This window comes from Chaetodon trifascialis, chromosome 4 (genome assembly GCF_039877785.1).
Source record: "Chaetodon trifascialis isolate fChaTrf1 chromosome 4, fChaTrf1.hap1, whole genome shotgun sequence".
NCBI classification, from domain to species: Eukaryota; Metazoa; Chordata; class Actinopteri; order Chaetodontiformes; family Chaetodontidae; genus Chaetodon; species Chaetodon trifascialis.
The window spans coordinates 30,855,022-30,874,694 of NC_092059.1; the positions used below are offsets into that span (position 1 = coordinate 30,855,022).

The following is a 19,673-nucleotide window of genomic DNA, read 5'->3' on the forward strand; positions in this document are numbered from 1 at the left end:
ATCAGAAATGAATGGACAACGCGGAGGCGTGAACTGTCCAACGTTGCTTCCATGGTCACCATGGTCACTTACGAAAGAAAGAAATATTAAATCAATTATTAATACGTTAATGTTGTTTTTTACCGTTAAAATTGTAAGTTTTCACAAGAGGCAGCTGAGTGGACTATTTAATATCTCTCGTTGTGACGCGTTGCAGTCACTGTACCAGTCTGTCGTGGTGAAGAAGGAGCTGAGCCGAAAGGCAAAGCTCTCGATTTACCGGTCAATCTACGTTCCTACCCTCACCTATGGTCATGAACTTTGGGTCATGACCGAAAGAACGAGGTCCCGGATACCAGCGGCTGAAATGAGTTTCCTCCGCAGGGTGGCAGGGCGCTCCCTTAGAGATAGGATGAGGAGCTCTGTCACCCGGGAGGAGCTCAGAGTAGAGTCGCTGCTCCTCCACATCGAGAGGAGTCAGCTGAGGTGGCTCAGGCATCTCTATTGGATGCCCCCTGGACGCCTCCCTAGGGAGGTGTTCCAGGCAAGGCCCTGGGGAAGACCCAGGACACGTTGGAGTGACTATGTCACTTGGATGGCCTGGGAATGCCTCGGGATCCCCCCAGAAGAGCTAGTGGAAGTGTCCGCAACGATGGACTGTGTCCGCAACCTGGCCCCGGATGAGGCGGGAGAAAATGGGATGGGATGGGATGGGATGTGATGCGTTGCCAAGGTAACTGGCTCTGGCCACAGAACCTGCAGCTCGGTCGGCCGCAGCTGTTATATTAGGCCGAATCAGTGGAGGGAAGTGAGATGATTGCTTAATGTGATACAAAGTATCATTTCAGAGGGCAAGTGCACCTCTTACCGCTTGTGTGTGTCGAGAGGATGATGCAAAATTTTGTTTCAAAGAATCAAAGTCCACAGATAGTTTCCTAAATCATTTTTATTGCAAGAAATATTATCCACCATTGACTCTGATCATTAAATGTGTATCAAGCAAGTAAGTCTATACTAAATCGTTTTTATAAATATTATCCACCATTCACTCTGTATCAAGTATCAAGTAAGGTAAGCAAGTTTCTGTTGCCACGGTTGCCAACTAGCGTTTGAGTAAGCGCAATAATTTAGAACAATCAGGCTATTTGACCGGAACTTTTTTATGGGTGTCCTACAACACTTTTTAACGGACACCCTGCAGCCAATCAGAATCGAGTATTCCCCCAGACTGTGGTATAACAAGTTATACTGTATAACTCCTGTATAAATTATACAGTCTGATGGAGTTACATTTACACAATTTCACTTACAATTAAAACTGATTCATAATCAGGGTACAACTACGTTTTCGGAGATGTTAATCAACTATTCGGATTGTAATTGTGATGGTTTCAGCAGAGCAGTGAGTGGGTATTTGTGCCCTTATGCATTCAGGAAGTCCGCAATCCTTTGCCACGCTTTCTCTCGTTGTTTTATAACTGTGGCGGTGTTGCCTTTCTTTTTAATTTGGTCCTTCACCTCCTGGTAAGCCTCCATGAGGACTTTTGCCTCCGACGGGGAAAAGTACACCACTCTAGTTGCCATGGTGAATCAGTGAATCTGTGATCGATGGCAGGGTCTATTTGAGGAAGCCGCGTGCACATACTTATCCGGATAGGTTTCACCTGGCTTGTTGAATCCGTGTCTGCTCATCCTGGCTTGGTTTTTGTGCAACCGATTAAGCCTGGACGCTCATGATTTGGATTGGTTGAACTCAGCTCAGTCACTTATCCTGGATGTCTTAATCCTAGTTTTGTGCAACGGGCCCCAGTTTTGTGATTTTGGCAGTGTTGTTGTTGTTGTTGTTGTTGTTGTTGTTGTTGTTGTGTCACTCTCAATCTCACTCCTGTGCTCTGTGTCTCTTTCACAGACGACTTCATGCCATTCACCACCTGGATCTCCTACTGTAAGACAGCCACACCTGTTTGTTCTCAGCCTGCTCCTCTCCACTGCCCACCCAGCTCAGCATCCCTGGATTTGACCATTACCGTTCTTGTTTTGTTAAATATGTTAAGGTCTGATAAAACCTTGAAGTGGCTGCACGGTGGCGCAGCAGGTAGTGCGGGTGCCTCACAGCAAGAAGGTTGCCGGTTCGATCCCCGGGTCAGGCGAGGCCTTTCTGTGTGGAGTTTGCATGTTCTTCCCGTGCATGCGTGGGTTCTCTCCGGGTACTCCGGCTTCCTCCCACAGACCAAAAACATGCTCATTAGGTTAATTGATGACTCTAAATTGTCCGTAGGTGTGAGTGTGAGAGTGAATGTTTGTTTGTCCTTACATGTGGCCCTGCAATCGGCTGGCGACCGGTTCAGGGTGTACCCCGCCTCTCGCCCATTGAAGCTGGGATAGGCTCCAGCCCCCCGCAACCCCGAAAGGGATAGGCGGTATAGATAATGGATGGATGGATGGAAAACCTTGAAGTACAGTACCAGTCAAAAGTTCGGACACACCTTCTCATTCAATGGTTTCTCTTAATTTTTTTTATTTTCTACATTGTAGATTAGTACTGAAGACATCCAAACTATGAAGCAAAACATATGGAATTATGTAATAAACAAAAAAGTGTTCAATTAACCAGAATATGTTTTATATTTTAGATTCTTCACAGTAGCCACCATTTGCTTTAATGACAGCTTTGTACACTCTTGGCATTCTCTCAATCAGCTTCATGAGGTAGTCACATGGAATGGTTTTCAATTAACAGGTGTGCCTTGTCAAGAGTTAATTTCTGTAATTTCTTGCGTTCTTTATGTGTTTGAGACCATCAATTGTGTTGTGTAGAGATAGGGTTGGTGCAAAGGTCTATACAGTGCAGTGGCGTAGCCACATAAGGGCCAACGTGGGCCAGTGCCAGTATGATTGACAGCTGGCTCACCCTATCAGAAGTGCCCGACATTAACTTGAAAGGAAGGTTGTATTAGGGAATGAGTTTGCGTCCCTGGTAGAGGTGATGGACAGCTGTCCACCAGACATTTTCCCGGGTGTCAACAAGCTGTTGAGAGTCATGATAACGCTTGCCACAACCTCATGCACATGCTCTCTCACTCTTTCTCTCTCCCACTCCCACCCTCCCAATTCAATTCAGTGGTCATCGGGACGGATTTAGCTCTGAGTTCATCTCTCTCTCTCTCTCTCTCTCTCTCTCTCTCTCTCTCTCTCTCTCTCTCTCTCTCTCTCACTCACACACACACACACACACACACACACACACACACACACACACACACACACACACACACACACACACACACCAAATTGAACATCCCTGAAATGTTTGTTAAACTCAATAGCCTTCCTGATCAGAAGTTGTTCTGTTCTGTTTTGTTATTTTGAGTAGTACCTTCAGAATCCATGTTTTGGGTTCAGGCTATCTGACTGTTTTTTTTGTTGTTGTTGTTCTTACATGTTTACAAAGCGCTTGCAATTGTCTACAACATCAGTCTGACATACGTGTTTTTGCTCATATTTAGTCCAGGCTACTTTATATGGTTTTCTTCTCCGTGGTCTTGACAAGCTATTTGACAAGTCTTTATGTTTGATGTTAAAATTGCATTTATGTCGTGCCTTAAATTTCCCCCAGGGATGAATAAAGTATAATCTATTTATCGATGTAGCCCATTATTGTTTGCTGTTAATCGTCTATCTGTGATGAAATCAAGTGTTATGTAATTTTGGGTCAATTACTGTAGGCCTACTGCCTATATCGAAAAAAAAAAAAAAGTAAAAAGTAGTGGCCCACACTACCTCGCAAAAGTCCACCCTGTTGAAAAGTCCTGGCTATGCCACTGATACAGTGAGTAGTCCTATTTGACTGCTGTTCTAATCCATATTATGCAAGAACCACTCAACTAAGTAAAGAGAAACAACAGTCCATCATTTCTTTACAACCTGAAGGTCAGTCAATCTGGAAAATTTAAAGAACTTTGAACTGTGGAAATTTGTCCTTTGGTCTGACGAGTCCAAATTTGAGATTTTTGGCTCCACCCACCATGTCTTTGTGAGACGCAGAAAAGGTGATCGGATGGTTTCTACATGTGTGGTTCCCAGCATGAAGAATAGAGGAGGAGGTGTGATGGTGTGGGGGTGCTTTGCTGGTGACACTGTTGGTGATTTATTCAAAATTCAAGGCACACACACCACATCTGGTTTGCGCTTAGTGGGACCATCATTTGTTTTTCAACAGGACAATGACCCAAACATACCTCCAGGCTATGTAAGGGCTATTTGACCAAGAAAGAGATATAAGTATAATGTATAATATGAATCTACAATGAAGACAATAAAAAAGAATAAAGAAAAAACATTGAATGAGAAGGTGCGTCCAAACTGTCACTGCTACTGTGACTGCATGTCTGTCTCTCTGTCTCTGTCTCTGTCTCTCTCTCTCTCTCTCTCTCTCTGACTGCTTTTCTGTCTGTCTGTCTGTCTGTCTGTCTGTCTGTCTGTCTGTCTGTCTGTCTGTCTGTCTGTCTGTCTGTCTGTCTCACTCTCCCTCTCTTGCTCTTCCTCTCTCACCCAACCGGTCGAGGCAGATGGCCGCCCACCCAGAGTCTGGTTCTGCTCGAGGTTTCTGCCTGTTAAAAGGAAGTTTTTCCTCGCCACTGTCGCCAAGTGCTTGCTCATGGGGGAATTGTTGGTTTCTTTGTAGATAAAAGAGCTTGGTCTGTACCAGCTCTATATGGAAAGTGTCCTGAGACAACTTCTGTTGTGATTTGGCACTATACAAATAAAATTGAATTGAATTGAATTCAAACTTTTGACTGGAACTGTATGTTTTTCTTTAGGACTCAAGTATGCAGACCAGAGGCGAAATAACGTCAAACAAAAGCAATTTATTTTCACAATAATGAATGAACAAAGGGCACAATCAAAAGGATTGGGGAACAAACAAGAAAATAACTCAAGAGTGAGTGGGAAAAAACAAGCAAACAAAAGGAGCTCCGTAAAACAGGTTGAGGCAAGGCAAAAATGCTGACGAGGCAGGATGGCACTGAAACAAAAAAGCACACATGAAGTGGCAGTCCAAACAAAAGAACACCAACAATGATTATAAGCACGAGGAGAGAAATGACTAATGCTGAGTACTCACACATGGAACCCAAATTAGGAAGCCGAGACGATTCAGGACAATCTGGCTACAGGTAATACCGGGTGCCTCCCTTTTATCCTGTGCCCTAATCAGGCTCATGCGCCCCAGGTGTGCTGTGGACAGGGCGGAGCCAGGTAAGTACCAGACACACCCAGCGAGGACAGACAGGTAAACAGACAGACAGCCAAATAACACAAGGGAGAAGGGGAAGAGGAAACACTAGGAACGGACAAGTTTTAGTGGATTCTAACAAAATGCTCTCTGTAGTGTGGTCTTCTTTTGTGTCCAATACTGCCCCCATTATAGTGGAGTCTCACCAAACTATTTAACTTAGAATTCAATCACAAACAGTCTGTGGCATAAGCCAGTCATTATTGCAAAACTAAAAGCCATTAGTGCAAAAGTCACTTGAAGAACAGCAGCTTGACAGTTAATCAGCACCATGGACAGCACTACACATCAAACAAGCAAGACACTGACCACTCATGGAATATTTCTTTCCATTCTCTCACATATCTATTACTCAAATTTGCAAGAATAGCAGAATATTTTTAACTGCCTAAAACATGGAAGACAACTTACACTCAAATATTACAAGAAATTTGGTGACCTTCTAACAACACATATGTGACTCAGGCTTGGCCAGATGAATGGAAAACTCTGTCTTCAATTTCTTGGTCAGGTCCCTCTCAAAAGCAAGTTGAATTAAAGAACATTCTAGGGGTGTGACATACTTCTTCAGAGAACACATTTTTCAAAATGGAAAATGAGTTCTCACTGCCCTTTACTGTAAATTATGCATGAACGATTAACGGTCTATAAGGGAAACCATATGTATCATATTACACAGAAAAATATCCAGGAATACCTGTCTGGGTGTATCCACCAAGGTCATCTGGAATTACACACTTAATTCCCTTAAGATAAGGGTTGGGAGAAGGGCTGCTTACAGATGGACAACTGCCATCCACTTCTGAAGTAGCTGCTGGCTCTGACAATGGCGACCCAGAACCTGGTGGTGGTGGTGGACCAGAGGAGAGAGAACATGACACGGTAGTGGCAGCACCTGTCCCTGCTGAGGTTGCTAGTTTGGTGGTATTGTCAACACTAGTTCCCGTGTCATCTACAAAACTGCTGGCACTGATTATTGTGGTGTGGCTGTACCTGCTGAGAAACTATCTTCATAAGGTGAGCTTTTCTTGTTGGCTAACGACTTTGTTATGTCCATTTTGACAGAGAAACATGATTCCTGATACTTAAACCAAGCTAGACAGACACTGGCTGAAGTAAAGCATCATACTAACTTACAAAAAAAGTATGCAAAATTGACCAGTTGACATCACTCACATGATGATGCACAACTCAAAATTAGTCAAGCTGTTTTCTACACATGGAATGAATAAACAGATCTGTTGTCTGGTTGTGGTATAGTTTGTTTATTAATGGTATATTTTTGCATAGGGAAACATATTCATTTCCAGTAATGAATTTATCAGCATTTGCTGTTAGCAATGGCTAAATATGGTTATAATGGCATCTGATCAAAGATGTTAATATCCCCCACAGCAGGTGAATAACATTAGGTCAGAAAGACTGGTTCAGATAGCTGTCACTCAAACTATGATTGATTCAAACAGGATCAGAGGCCATGAAAAGACAGAACTATGCCACAGTGTTGACACCATTTTCTGTCCCTGTCGAAATATAGTCTTAAAGGAACAGTTTATATCATGCAAATGAAGGTTGATCATAGACATTTACTTCAGTTGAAAAACATCCAAAGGAAAAAGTTCTTGTTAAAGTTACAAACTACATCCAGTTCAGAGTAGCAGACTTTTCCACAGTGAACATTTCAGGCCAAGGTTGAGGTCAGTGCTCCAGCTCTCCCAAGCTGTAACATAATAGACTCAGCATAAGAAACACAACACTCCATTACCTCATCTATTATCTTTTTATATTGGAATTCCAAGTTGTGCACTGTTAGTATTCCTGACTGGCTGTGAGGTGTCAATGAAAAGGACAAGTTAATTAATAAAGTTAGACAAGAAAGTCTTTATCTAATAGCTAAATGATCCATATAATGTCCTGATATGCGGTTAATGTGAAAAGGACTGTAGTCTGCGTGGCTTGCAATAACTGATAAAAGCTGATCATGCCTATGCATTCTCTGATGTAAGGGATATGTATCTGGAGGCAAGCAAAGCAGTCTTTACTACAATATCTGAAAGTAATGAGGGAAAAAAAAAAATATGAGACTGCATTAAAATATTCTCTGAGAAACAATTATTTAATTAATTGCGAACTGTCTTCAGCACAAAACTTGTAGCTCTACAAAATCTGATTTTCACTAACAAAAGTTTTCCAACTGCTGTGAGTCTGAATTACAGAAATGGTTTTGAAGGGTAATTTAAAAAGTAAACAATTAATCTAAGAAACAGAAAAAGGAAACACTAAAGTTACAAGGTTTTCAGGCAACAGCAACAGTAGTGTGCTGAATAATATGAACAATTTATAGAAAAGAGCCCTCTATGAAAACATCACCCAAAACTTAACTGTTATATAACCGTCCAACAGTCCATTTGTTCCTCACGGCTCAACATCTGGTCAACTGCAGTTACTCAGCTAACAAACAGGAATCACTGCCAGTAGTACTGCTATTCAGTTACAGTTACAACTGCCCACAATACTAACTGTAACCCACCAATCATAATCAAAAACTCCAGAAAGCAGTTATGATTCTGATATGATGCATCTCAACAGGAGTCATCCAGAAATATTGTTTAGGTATTCTCTCCTAACAGTTCTAACAGTGGTCAGAACAGCACTTTGTTTGTACCACATAGTAAAGAAAATTCTACAGGCAACTTAACACCTATATCTATCCCAATAAATAACGACATAGTCAACATGTAGTCAACAAATTTCAAAGATCTTTGAAAATGTACTTTTACAGGAACAAACCATTCCTACAATACATATCTCCACCAAAGTAATCAGAACTTTTGATTTTTCAACCTGCCATTAGCAAAAAAAACTACAATCATTTTAGTTTAGCAGCTTCAACTAATTTCAAATATTTGAACACTTCCAACTCAGTATTTTGAACTATCAAGTGGATTCAGTGGTTACTTCATCATAGGGGATACTGAAAACTGCATGGGACACATGGGCTTCAAGGGTTAGGGTTGTCTAACTCTTTAGACAACATCTAGGAGTGGATGTAACACTAAACCATAAGGTACACAAAATTCTAAGTAGCCCCCAACTAGTTTGAGTGAAATAAGGAAATGCTAATACAGAGATAATTAATAACCCCTGAATAACACAAGGATTGTGAAGTACAGAACAAATTTGTACCAGATGTGTTAATGAACCGTTATGCATAGATACGTACTAAAAATTATTCCTGAATGACTCAAATGCTGAAACAATGCTGATTCAATACTAATCAAACTAGTACATATCAATAACTAAACACTGCATCATTATTATTTATATGTTAATCTGTATTTATGTGCCTTTTAAGTTATGTAGTGCACTGAGTTGTGACTTGGCACACATTATTATTTCTTAGTTAATATGATACATAGAATTAAATATTAATGTAAATGTGCACTGAATACAATTAACTGACACCAAGCACTGGCCATTCCCCTCGATGAAGCATTAATCAAGCACAAACTCAGTTAATCTCGGTCATCTTTCAGGTCTAATGCTTACTGCCAGCACTTATCGTATGGCATTAATACAAAAGACATTGTGTGTGTATGCGTGTGTGTGCACAATTTTTTTAAATAAATGTTTGTGAATAATGCTTATGCTCTATGCATATGTATATTACTTGAAGCATAGGATTAAGGGACTACAACGGACTGATTTCACTCTGCATCCCTGTGTTATAAAATTGCACCTTGATACCACTGCTACTGGTTCAATGCTATTCAGGAATTACTGGCTAACTATTCATCGATTAGCATTAAGTTGCTGATTTGTTCCTGGCTATGTCTTTGGTAACTATATATAATTTTAGTACCTTTTGTGTAGTGGTATCACCACATTACTTAGCTGCATTCAGAATGTGAATGGCTATTTCAAGTGCAGCTTTGAAAGAAGGCTAAAACAGGACAGAGCTATAGTCCCTTAACACAATCCAACCTAAAATGAAGAACCATGAACCCAAAATTGAATGAACATTAATTTCCCTCAGAATGCTGACAGTTTGTCAGTGTTCCCCAGCATTTTTTTTTTTTTTTTCAAATGTTTGTGTTATGGCTTGTCACCTCAGGACCTGCACAGCCCATCTTCACTGTCCAGGGCTGGAAATGCTCCCAATACTGACCAGCAACCCCAAGGCTGCATGTGTCACATGTACTGCAAAGCACAGCATACAAAATAAAATTAGACTAACATTAGACTGACTAGATTAACATTTTTGACTTGAGGTGGGGAATTTCCAGGTATCCTGAACACACTGAAGTTGATTATTGCTGATTCCTCAATTGGACTTCAGTACAATTCCACTCTAGCAAGAGTCAGAAGAAATCTCCACTTTGGCAACAGTGATAGTTAATGAGAGCTGCATGGTATTTTACCTTGTTTGATCTGGGTTTGATATAGATGACATTATGTGTGTCTTGCCGCATGATTTTAAGAGGTTCAATTCAATTCAATTTTATTTAAATAGAGCCAAATTACAACAGAAGTTGTCTCAGAACACTTTCCATATAGAGCTGGTACAGACCAAACTCTTTTATCTACAGAGACCCAACAATAACCTCATGAGCAAACGGTGTCAGTGGTGAAATCTGTCTTTAAATAGTGGACACATCATCTCTAAAGGTTATGGTTTCGAATTAAAATCCTTTTCTTTCCAGAAATCCTTTCTTTTCTTTTCTTTTCTTTTTTTTAAATCTTGGCTACAGGTAGAGTTTCTGGTAGATAATATGGAGCAGTAATAAGATTCCCAAAGTACAAGGTGCAACTCAAAGGAGGGTTGAATCAAGGGCAAATGGACTTGGTTGTAGAAACTTGAAAATGTTTCATGTCTCATCTAAGGGGCTTCTTCAGTTCTGAAGAAGAGAGTGGAGACCAGGTATCCACCCTCAGTGAGGGTGCTTGTTGCTGTTCCACTGTGGACAAGTCAGTGGACAGTAACATCAAGTTCACACAGGAAGACTTCAGGAACAACAGCTTGAACACACACTGAACATGACAGGAGCCTCCACATCGACACAACATAGGAAAATCACACACACAGACCAATACGTACTCGTTGACTCTGACCACCCACTGGATAAGATGGGAATTATCAGAACCCTGCAACACCTAGCCTTAAAGCTTGTGGATACCCTAACTGGACCTTTATGAAAACAGCCACAAGAACCAATACCACAACAGGTGGTAAAGAATAGAATAAATGCAACAACATTGTCATTCCATATGTATCTGGGGTATCTGAGTATCATTACCTAGATCATATTACATGTATCAGAACTGAAATTTCACATCAGGAGGAGGAGGAGGGGGTGGTGAAGGTGTGACAACTAAGTGAGATGGCTGCTGAGCAGTAGACCAAGGTTTGAAAATAACGAAAGTGGGTGATGTGTCTAAGTGGTTTTTGTGCCAAACCCTACCCAAGTGATTTTTGTGCCTTACCCTAACCAAGTGGTTTTTGTGCCTAAACCTAACCATATGTTAGATAGTTGGATTGAGAACCTAGGAGGACTTTCAACAAAAACTGCATCCTTGTGTTTTTAGATCATGAAATAACAACCCTTTGTCACAACCTTGGCATCTCATACAGATGCATCAGGTATCCTTTAGCATCTGTTTGAGATGCACCAGGCTTTCAACTAACACCACTGCAAACCCATCTGCAGCAACAGAATACACTGAGAACAAGGTGATCTAGTATAATGAGCAAAAAAGTCCTCAGAAGGGTGAAGATCAGAGCAGAGTGGTGGGTCATACTCATGGCCTTCACCCAGAAGACCAGGGTTCAAGTCCAGTGAGAAACCAAAAGTGAATGATCTGAATGATCTTGCAGGAGGGCCAACTCTTCAGGACAAGATTCAGCATTGTACCAGTGAGGGACACTGAGGCTATTTAGTAAAAATAAAGAAACCATCTCTCAACAGAGAATGAGGTCCATAACATCACATTCTTTTATAACATCCCAGGAGATTAAAAATTCATTTACAGTTGTCCTCATGTGACAGCCCCAACAACTGTTGTTGCACGTCCAAGTGGTATCAATGACCTTGATAATGACCATGTAGAGGTTAAATACCTAGGACTCCCAACCAGTCAGTTAGAACTGATGAAGCCCCTTGAATGAGAGGCAAGTTTCAATGGTCAAGTCCAGTTGCCCTTGATTCAACTCTCCACAGATAACCATGACATGAATGACTGAGAATCTTCACATACAATGTACACAGTGATCTTGGTCATCATCTAGGGCAGATGAAGCAAAAAGTGCACATTCCTGTGCACTTCCTTGCAATATTCCTATTGAACCTGTTTTAGTTTTATTATGTCTACCATCTTAAATTTTAAGCAGAGTGATCAAACCAGAGAAACTGCCTAATTGCAGACACATCCCAACTGAGTGAACCACAGTCATACCCATCATGGTATGGTAATCATGGTAATATTCTATTCTATCTTTTTATCACATTTCACAGAAACAGCCTTTATCCTTCAGATTGTAGTTTTAAGTGGCAGTGATGTGATTACCACAATCTAGCTTCATACCTGTGCTGTTGGTTACACAATCTTAGATATATCACCATTGCCATTTGCTTTCAAGGGTAACACTCACTATCAGCACTAAAATCAACTTGACCCCAGGCTACCATTTCTCTTCAGCAGACATAAAGCGAGAATTATAACCTTCCTGTTTTTGATCATGCACTATTCAATAGATTTCAATAACATTTTGCAGAAAAAAACAATTAGTTTAAGGTATGTATCTGTAGCAATAGCGCCATTATGTGGACAGGACTCTCAATGAGAAGTCTTCATGAGTCCACTAATTTGCTAATATCCAAGACCTGATCCAAGACCTCAGTCAGCCATGTATGGTAGGGTACCTTTTGTGTTGCTGCAGGTCTCAGGTCTGTGTGTCAATATGCCGAATGCCTGAGTGATCTAAGCAAACTTGTGATCATGAGGTGTGTTTTTTAAGAGTGTGAAATGTTTGTGTGTTAATGTCCCTGTTTGGATTTATTCAGGTTGACCAAGTTTTGGATCAGATGTAGTTATCCTTGGATTGATTCAGACCAGGCATGACTGTCATTTGGTCCATTCTGGATCATGTCTCAAATCTGGAATGGTGAAGATCTCTATTTCTAACTTCTTGAAGGTTAGGTAAAAGTAAATCTACTGTCAGTATGGAGTGCACTTCTTTCCGAACAAATATTCTGCCTTTGAGCACATTGTAAATGTTTTCTACTGCCCTGCTTCATTTAATTATCATTACAATTCTGAGGAAATATCTGGATTAATTTACTTTTTAATATTATTCACGATTTACCACGCACAAATTTCTTTATGTATGCAACAAAACTTTCTAAATCTATCCACAGCCATTCTCCAAATGGGGGCATTTTCCATATTGGTGGTACTAGAGCAAATAGAAACATTTAATTGGTCATAAGTGCGTAATTTTACACAAATCATCCATACAAAGCAAAGATTTAGATATACTTAAAACATTGCTGCCAGCTGCTAATCAGCAGGACATCAGTGTCTCTCACGTTGTCCCTGATTCAGATCATGTGACAGAATTTTCCGAACACTGTCTGTGACTACAATAACACATTTAGAGGATTGTGCAGCCTCAGTGGAGGGATGCACTCTTTGCATTTTAGTCCAATCTAACTTGACTTCCAAGAGTGTCTCTCTTCCACTTTTCACCCATCGTCACTCATTATCCCTCACATGGCGAAACTACTGCTAGCCTACCCACATTTTTTTCCCATTTCATGGGTCCCTTACTCTGCAGCTTGGCCACCATCTTAAGAAAGCCAAACTAAAATGCGCAAACATGACAGACTTAAACATTCCATACATCCTTTTCAGAACTGATAAGTCCACATTGTACAAATTTTTATACACATTACTGTGTTTACAGTAAAACTTCAATTCTCCAAGCTACATAATAATTCAAGAAATAACTGGAAAAAAAACCCCCTAAAAGCTGAGTAAGAATAGTATTTAGTGCATGCTTACATATAAAACTCAAACTCATCTATGGCCTTTTATAGTATCTTCTCACATGATTAGTCACGTGGTCTAAGTCAACATACAGGCAAATGGACGGCATTCTTATGGCCAGTCATGGAGCTGCTGAGCCTTGAAGTCCAAACCTAAACATGTTTCCACGGGATTGATTGGCTTGGACACATTAGCAATATAGTATGTCTTCCCCCTTCATTAAGTACTATCAAAGTTGTTTGCATGTAGTTAATACTTGATATCAAAACATGATGTAGACTGAGCAAAGTCTCTGAAAATGCTTATTGTTTTAACTGTGAGCATTTAGGCAGGACTTACCACCAGACTCTTGATCACAAAAAGTCTACTTTTCGGACCAATGTTTTTGCTTTTGCAAAGTGGCATTTTTCAGATCCAAGGTAACCATACCCTAAAATAGTGTTTCATTTACAACATACTGGTATCCACATTTTGGGACAAAACACATCAAATTTTCATGACAATGTCAATGATGTACACAACAACACTGCCTAAGTCATTTAACCTCCATTACACAAACACACACATACACATACCTATGAGCCAATTTAGCTTTGAACAGCAGAGCCATTGACCAGATTAGCGCTATGATTCGGTTTAAATTAAAATGCGTCTTGGGTGATGCGATCACAAGTGGGACATCCAAGACACATTGCTGTGAACACTTGTGTCTATCATGGGTCTCCAAGGTGCCCAGATGATCACTAACTTGATGTTACTGTGACTGCCTATGTCACTTCTACTAAAAGGTCAAAGGGCCATGCACACAGTTATTACATGTTGTCATTTGTTAAACATTAGTCAGTGGTTGAGTCTGGCATTACCAGTCATTTGTGACTTGCACATGAGAGAAGGACAAGAAGAAAGGGGAACTTGCAATTCCCACCATGTAAATCAGTGCTCCTCTATTTTTTCAAGTGCTGGTGCACTGTCACCAAAACAACGACCCCCATCTTGCATTAATGAGGTATGTTCCTGTTACATTGGGCAACAGGAACATTAGCATTTAAACTACAAAAGAAATGTAGTCACGTGTGTCCCACAAATGGTTTGAATGATCAGATCACAACGGTCATTTATACTGTATAGCTGTCCAGTTGTGATTGGATCACGCGAGACACATTTTGGGAAATACAGCTCTTTTCAAGTTTTACCCAAAATAAGATGACAACATATCTATGTGTTAAAGTTCATTGTTGGACACAATAGTTTGACAAAATAATCTTACCTGACTGTCCTAGTTTTTTCCACAGCCTTCACACAATCTTAGTTTGCTCAGGTGTCGTGATGAATCAGTTGTCAAATGGTCAAATGAAGTATTGTATCTGTATCTGTATTGTATCTGGAAGGCAGATCCTAACCCCTGAACCAAGATATGTTATGGTTTGGGTTCTGTTCTCTGTTATATTTTGAAAGTTACTCTCCTCATGTGTCAGGTTTTGTTTTACTTCCTGTCTTTGTGTATTTTCCAACCTGTTTGCATGTTTCATTAGTTAATTGGCCTCTTGTGCATTCGGTCATGTGTGTTGTGTTTGTGTTCATGTGTTTTTCCCTGTTTCTGTGATTTGTTTTCTTGTCAGTGTTCCCACCTCTGCTCCAAGTATTATTCTGGTTTGTTCTTAGTTTTGTTTCTGTATATCACCCTTGTTCTTGGATTTGCCTCAGCCACGCATCTGTGCCATACTTAATGGTTAAAGCTCGTAATGGCCTAGCCACCGTACATATGAATGTGTATGTGAATGGGTGAATGCAGGCTTCTGTAAAATGTGCTCTGAGTAGTTGTCAGACTAGAAAAGCTGTATATAAATACAATCCATTTAACCAAGTGGAACCTGTAAGGTGTGATTGAAAGTAAAGGAAAAAAGGTAGTAAATGCACCTTGAGATAATTGGGGTAAGGGCTGGGATGTGTTTAGCTCATCTGAGCATAAATCCTTATACTGTGTGTCCAGTAAGCTCAGTCTCTGTAGTCTACGGGACTGTGGGATAAAAGAGATATTGTCCTTTTCACCTGACTCCGAGTAAGACAGAAAACAAATGTATTTCCCAAAATAAAATTTGCACTGCCTGTAGCTGAATGGTAGTAAGGAATAAGTGCTGTCTGAGCCTCTCTTAAAGCTGATGCAAATTTTCACTGAACTTACACTCAAGCTAGTATCTCAGCTGGCAGTAAATACACTGGTACTGTTTAACCTTAAATGGTGTACCTGCTACACTGGTTAATGTCAAGCAATCACACATGCAGCTTTTTTTATTGTTGTTTTTTTTTTTTCTTTTTAAGCTTCCAGATGTACGATGAAAAATGTGAATACTTTCCCATAAATTATTATTGTTCTTTAACTTAAAGCAAGGCACATAATGTGTTTTGTGAAATATCGTGCAAAATAGAAGTTCAACAACAGGGCTATTATTACATTTTTTAAAGAAATATACAGCCCTTCCATCCACTGTCCTCTAATGTACAACATAGTACACAGAGAGGAAGGGGGGGAGGAGGAGGAAGAACAGGATAAAGAGCAAGAGGTATCATCAATTTGAGCCATGCATTCATTTGGTCAGCACAGCGACCAGGGCAGCACCATGCAGTATATATCAGCTTTAAGCCAACTTTAACCAAACCTTAAACCTTGCCCAACCAAAACCCAGCTGATATCAGCACCCTCAGTACAAAATCTGAACCCCTAGTAGGCACTGACTGCAGTCAACTTTCACCCCAAAACCTGGCAAAGGATAAGGAAATGACACTGACAACTGTGTTCAGACTGAACGCAAAGGAAATTTTAGATGGCCTAACTGCACACAAAAATGCAATTAGGTTGAAAAGATGCAAATTCTTGGCGGTGCAAAATCATGTGGGGACCCTTGAGAAAACTAGACTTACTCCGGCAAAGGCAAATGTCTATGTTGATGGATAAGCTAGTGAGGCTGTGTAATATGCCAAATTAGCCCTGGACAGTAAAAAATTACTCTAACTTACTTTTAACGTACTAACGTACTTTTGGTATACTGGTTGTTTGGGTAGCCCCATTTCTGATCTTACCACACATTCTGTGACGTTAAAGGACAAGTCAAACTGTTATCTTTTATCAGGTTCCACCTTCAGAAGTATTTTTGAGATCTTACAGATGTCTGCTTTCTGTGTTTGTAACGATACAATGAATCCAATATTTCCACTGACCTTGCCAAATTGCTCTACTCCTCTTCCTCACTGCCTGTACATAAGTTCTGTTGTTCAATGTCAGATATTCAACTCTTTTACAACACATAGGCAGACTCAATTGTCTTAGCTACTTCTATGAATGTGTGGATTGGAGCTGTTGGCATTACCGCAGATAAGAATTAATGTTCAGATTCTAATAAATGCTAAATGCCTTTCAGAAATTATTGACTAAATGAAGCTATAAAAGCCAGCCACAAGAGAAGATTGCTTTGCCTCACAAAAGCACTATCATAAGGCAAATTTTATGTCAGTGTTGGACACAAAAAAAGTAAGGTCATGGCTTAAAAGTCTGTTTTTAAGTGCTTGATTGGTTGATTGTTGCATTGGTAAACCATTGAGGTTTGACCTGAAACCAACCATGGCACTGTCTGGAACCTGTCCTTCCACTCAATTGTCTCGACCTCACCCTTGCTCGAACTCCAACCCAAACCCTACTGCCACTGTTCCTTCACAGATTGTTCTGGTTGGGTTGAGGTTGAGCCACAAAGTCCATAACCTGTCTGGGATGCCTTCTAGACCACCATTCATTCTACAACTGGACAAGAAACCTGGATTTTGTGCTCATGTCATGTTAGTATGCACATGACCTGCTGTCATAACCAGTGACAACTTCAAGAAAAACACACTATAGCCTGCCAGGTTGGTAACATGTCACATCATTGCATCTTTCTCAAAAAGGAATTTTAACTGAAACCTGCAAACTAGTGCAATGCCTGCCATATTTCTCTATCTACCTACCTACAAGGACAAAGCCCACCACTTTGATTTCTGAGACAGAAGCGCACACACACACACACACACACACACACACACACACACACACACACACACACACACACACACACACACACACACACGCACCAAACCACACCATGCTACAGTTTGAAACACATTGAGTTGAGCAGCCAGTTGACTGGTGGTTGTGCTGCTACATGATCATAGGTTGAGTGTGTCTTTGCTTTTTTGCTTTTTCTCAGTTCTACAGAGTTGTTTCTTTGTGCATGTCCAGATGCATGTCTTCTCCAAATATTGTGTCTTTGGATAAGTACTGAATGATAAATTGATCAAAATCTGAAGAGAAGGAGCAGCAGCATTTTCATGTAAAAACATGTCCTCTGCTAAAGACAGCTTGCCTGATACCTTTAGCATTGGGCCTAACTCAATATGGTGTTCAACTGTAGCATTTTGTTTTGTGTATGAGGAGATATGAATATAGCTCTTATATTCCACTATTATTCATTTCATCATTTCTGATTAAGAAAAGCACAATCAAACAGTCTTAAAAACATGAGCTTAGCAAAGCAACTTGGTTTCAGGCTGATGATTGTCAATAAAAAAGACAAAACCTCTGTCTTTCGGTGGGAAGAGGAAAAAAACTGCACTGTTTAAACTCTTAATTTTTCTTCAGACTAATCAATAACATTAAAAATTGCAAAGAAACATTACCTATTAACAACAGGATCTCTCTTTGTAGTCGGTTCAGAAAATAAGGGAGGCTTATTTGCATATATTATAAGCAGCACCTGCAGCGGAAAGGGGCATTCTAGGTGTTGAGGGGGGATGAGGTCAATGTCTGTTCCAGGGAGGAGGTCTTACACTAGAATTATTGTAAAGACCCAGAGTACAGGGGGAAAGGCTGACATCCACCCCAGGGAAACAGGCCTGATCCTGGGGAAATAGTTTGGTTACAGGCTTCTTAGGATCTGGTGCGTTGAGGCCTGGTTCTGGTCTGCAGTTCATCTGGACCAACCAGACATCTGCATCACTCCATTACTTTGACTTGAAAATCACAAGTCACAACGCCATTTGTGAGAATCAGAACAGAGTTCATCATGTGGCTGCAAAATAGCTGAGTGAAAAAAAGCAGCATCCTTCTTCTAATGCTGCTACAAAGCTGAATATATTTTTCCTCTGGCAATATCTTGACAACATTGTTTTCTCTTCTCCAGGACAGCATTGCCATGACAATCACCTTTCTTCCAGAGCTCACTCAGTTGCCCAGATACCAAGACTGGAAAACAAGAGACAAACACACAATTAATATTTACTTTAAAATGAGTCAGATAATAAATATATAACCTTAGCCTGCATTTCTCTCACACACAATATAAGACATATTGAATCAAACATTGGGAATGATCCTATCCTATCCTATCCTATCCTATCCTATCCTATCCTATCCTATCCTATCCTATCATAATAACAACTATACCAGGACATTAGGAACAAGTTTGAACATACCATCAATGCAAAATTTACATTTGTAAAATCACTTATGCAATGCTTTTTGATTTCCTACAGACTATGAAGTTAGAATCTCAAATAAATTTGAGATTTATTTTTAACCACCAAATTTAAGATTGATTGATGACAAACATTAAAACAAAAATAAAAACAACAAAACAAAACATATAGCTCGGTCAATAACAATAATAAACTTCACAGCTGTCTCCTGTAACCCAGCTCATGCTCAGTCAGCTAATAAGCCATTAGCCTGCAGCTCCACAACTGGCTACTCATAGCAATGACCACTAGAATGATCATAATAGTTTGCGATGCTATCATTAGGTTTGTCAAGCTTCCTGGTCAATTGCACACAAAATAACAGACTATCTACAAGTAATTCCTGTGCTCACAATTTTCACCCTTCAACCTAAACTGTAAGTCAATCAATCAAAATGAACTTGAGTCATTTGTCTGCATTCTCACTGGACATATTCCCATTTGAGCCAAACATCCGAACTTTCGAAAACATTTTTAGGCCCTTTATACATTGTGCAATTTTGGACTGTCCCTGTGGAGATCTGCAGTCCCCTCTCCTTTTCCAGTTTTTACTTTATTGATCCCAATTTGGGAAATTCTTTTGTTGCAACAGCAGTTTAAACATACACATAAACATAAAATATATACATCCATTCTATGCCGCTTATCCCTTTCGGGGTTGCAGGGGCCTATCTCAGCTGTCAGCGGGCGAGAGGCGGGGTACACCCTGGACTGGTCGCCAGCCGATCGCAGGGCACATACACACACCATTCACACTCACACTCACACCTAGGGGCAATTTAGAGTCACCAATCAACCTAATGAGCATGTT

The 19,673-nt window shown here is 40.3% G+C and overlaps 1 protein-coding gene across 7 annotated transcripts in view; it reads right to left on the reverse strand.

The window, feature by feature from the left end:
- Positions 1-4,828: 4,828 nt before the first annotated feature.
- The window catches only part of nfic (nuclear factor I/C), a 157,225-nt gene continuing 142,380 nt past the window's right edge, over positions 4,829-19,673 (reverse strand). For 4 of the 7 annotated variants that reach the window (XR_011602103.1, XM_070960288.1, XM_070960285.1 and 1 more), the window contains one exon: positions 6,525-18,590. Coding sequence is in view for 4 of the 7 variants with exons in the window: in XM_070960288.1 (XP_070816389.1) it covers positions 18,466-18,590 (125 nt within the window). In the remaining 3 variants the exon portion in view is untranslated. Of the gene's footprint in view, positions 5,006-5,104; positions 5,218-6,524; positions 18,591-19,673 lie in introns of those variants that run through there. The other 3 variants (XR_011602101.1, XR_011602102.1, XM_070960289.1) reach the window with 3 other exon arrangements.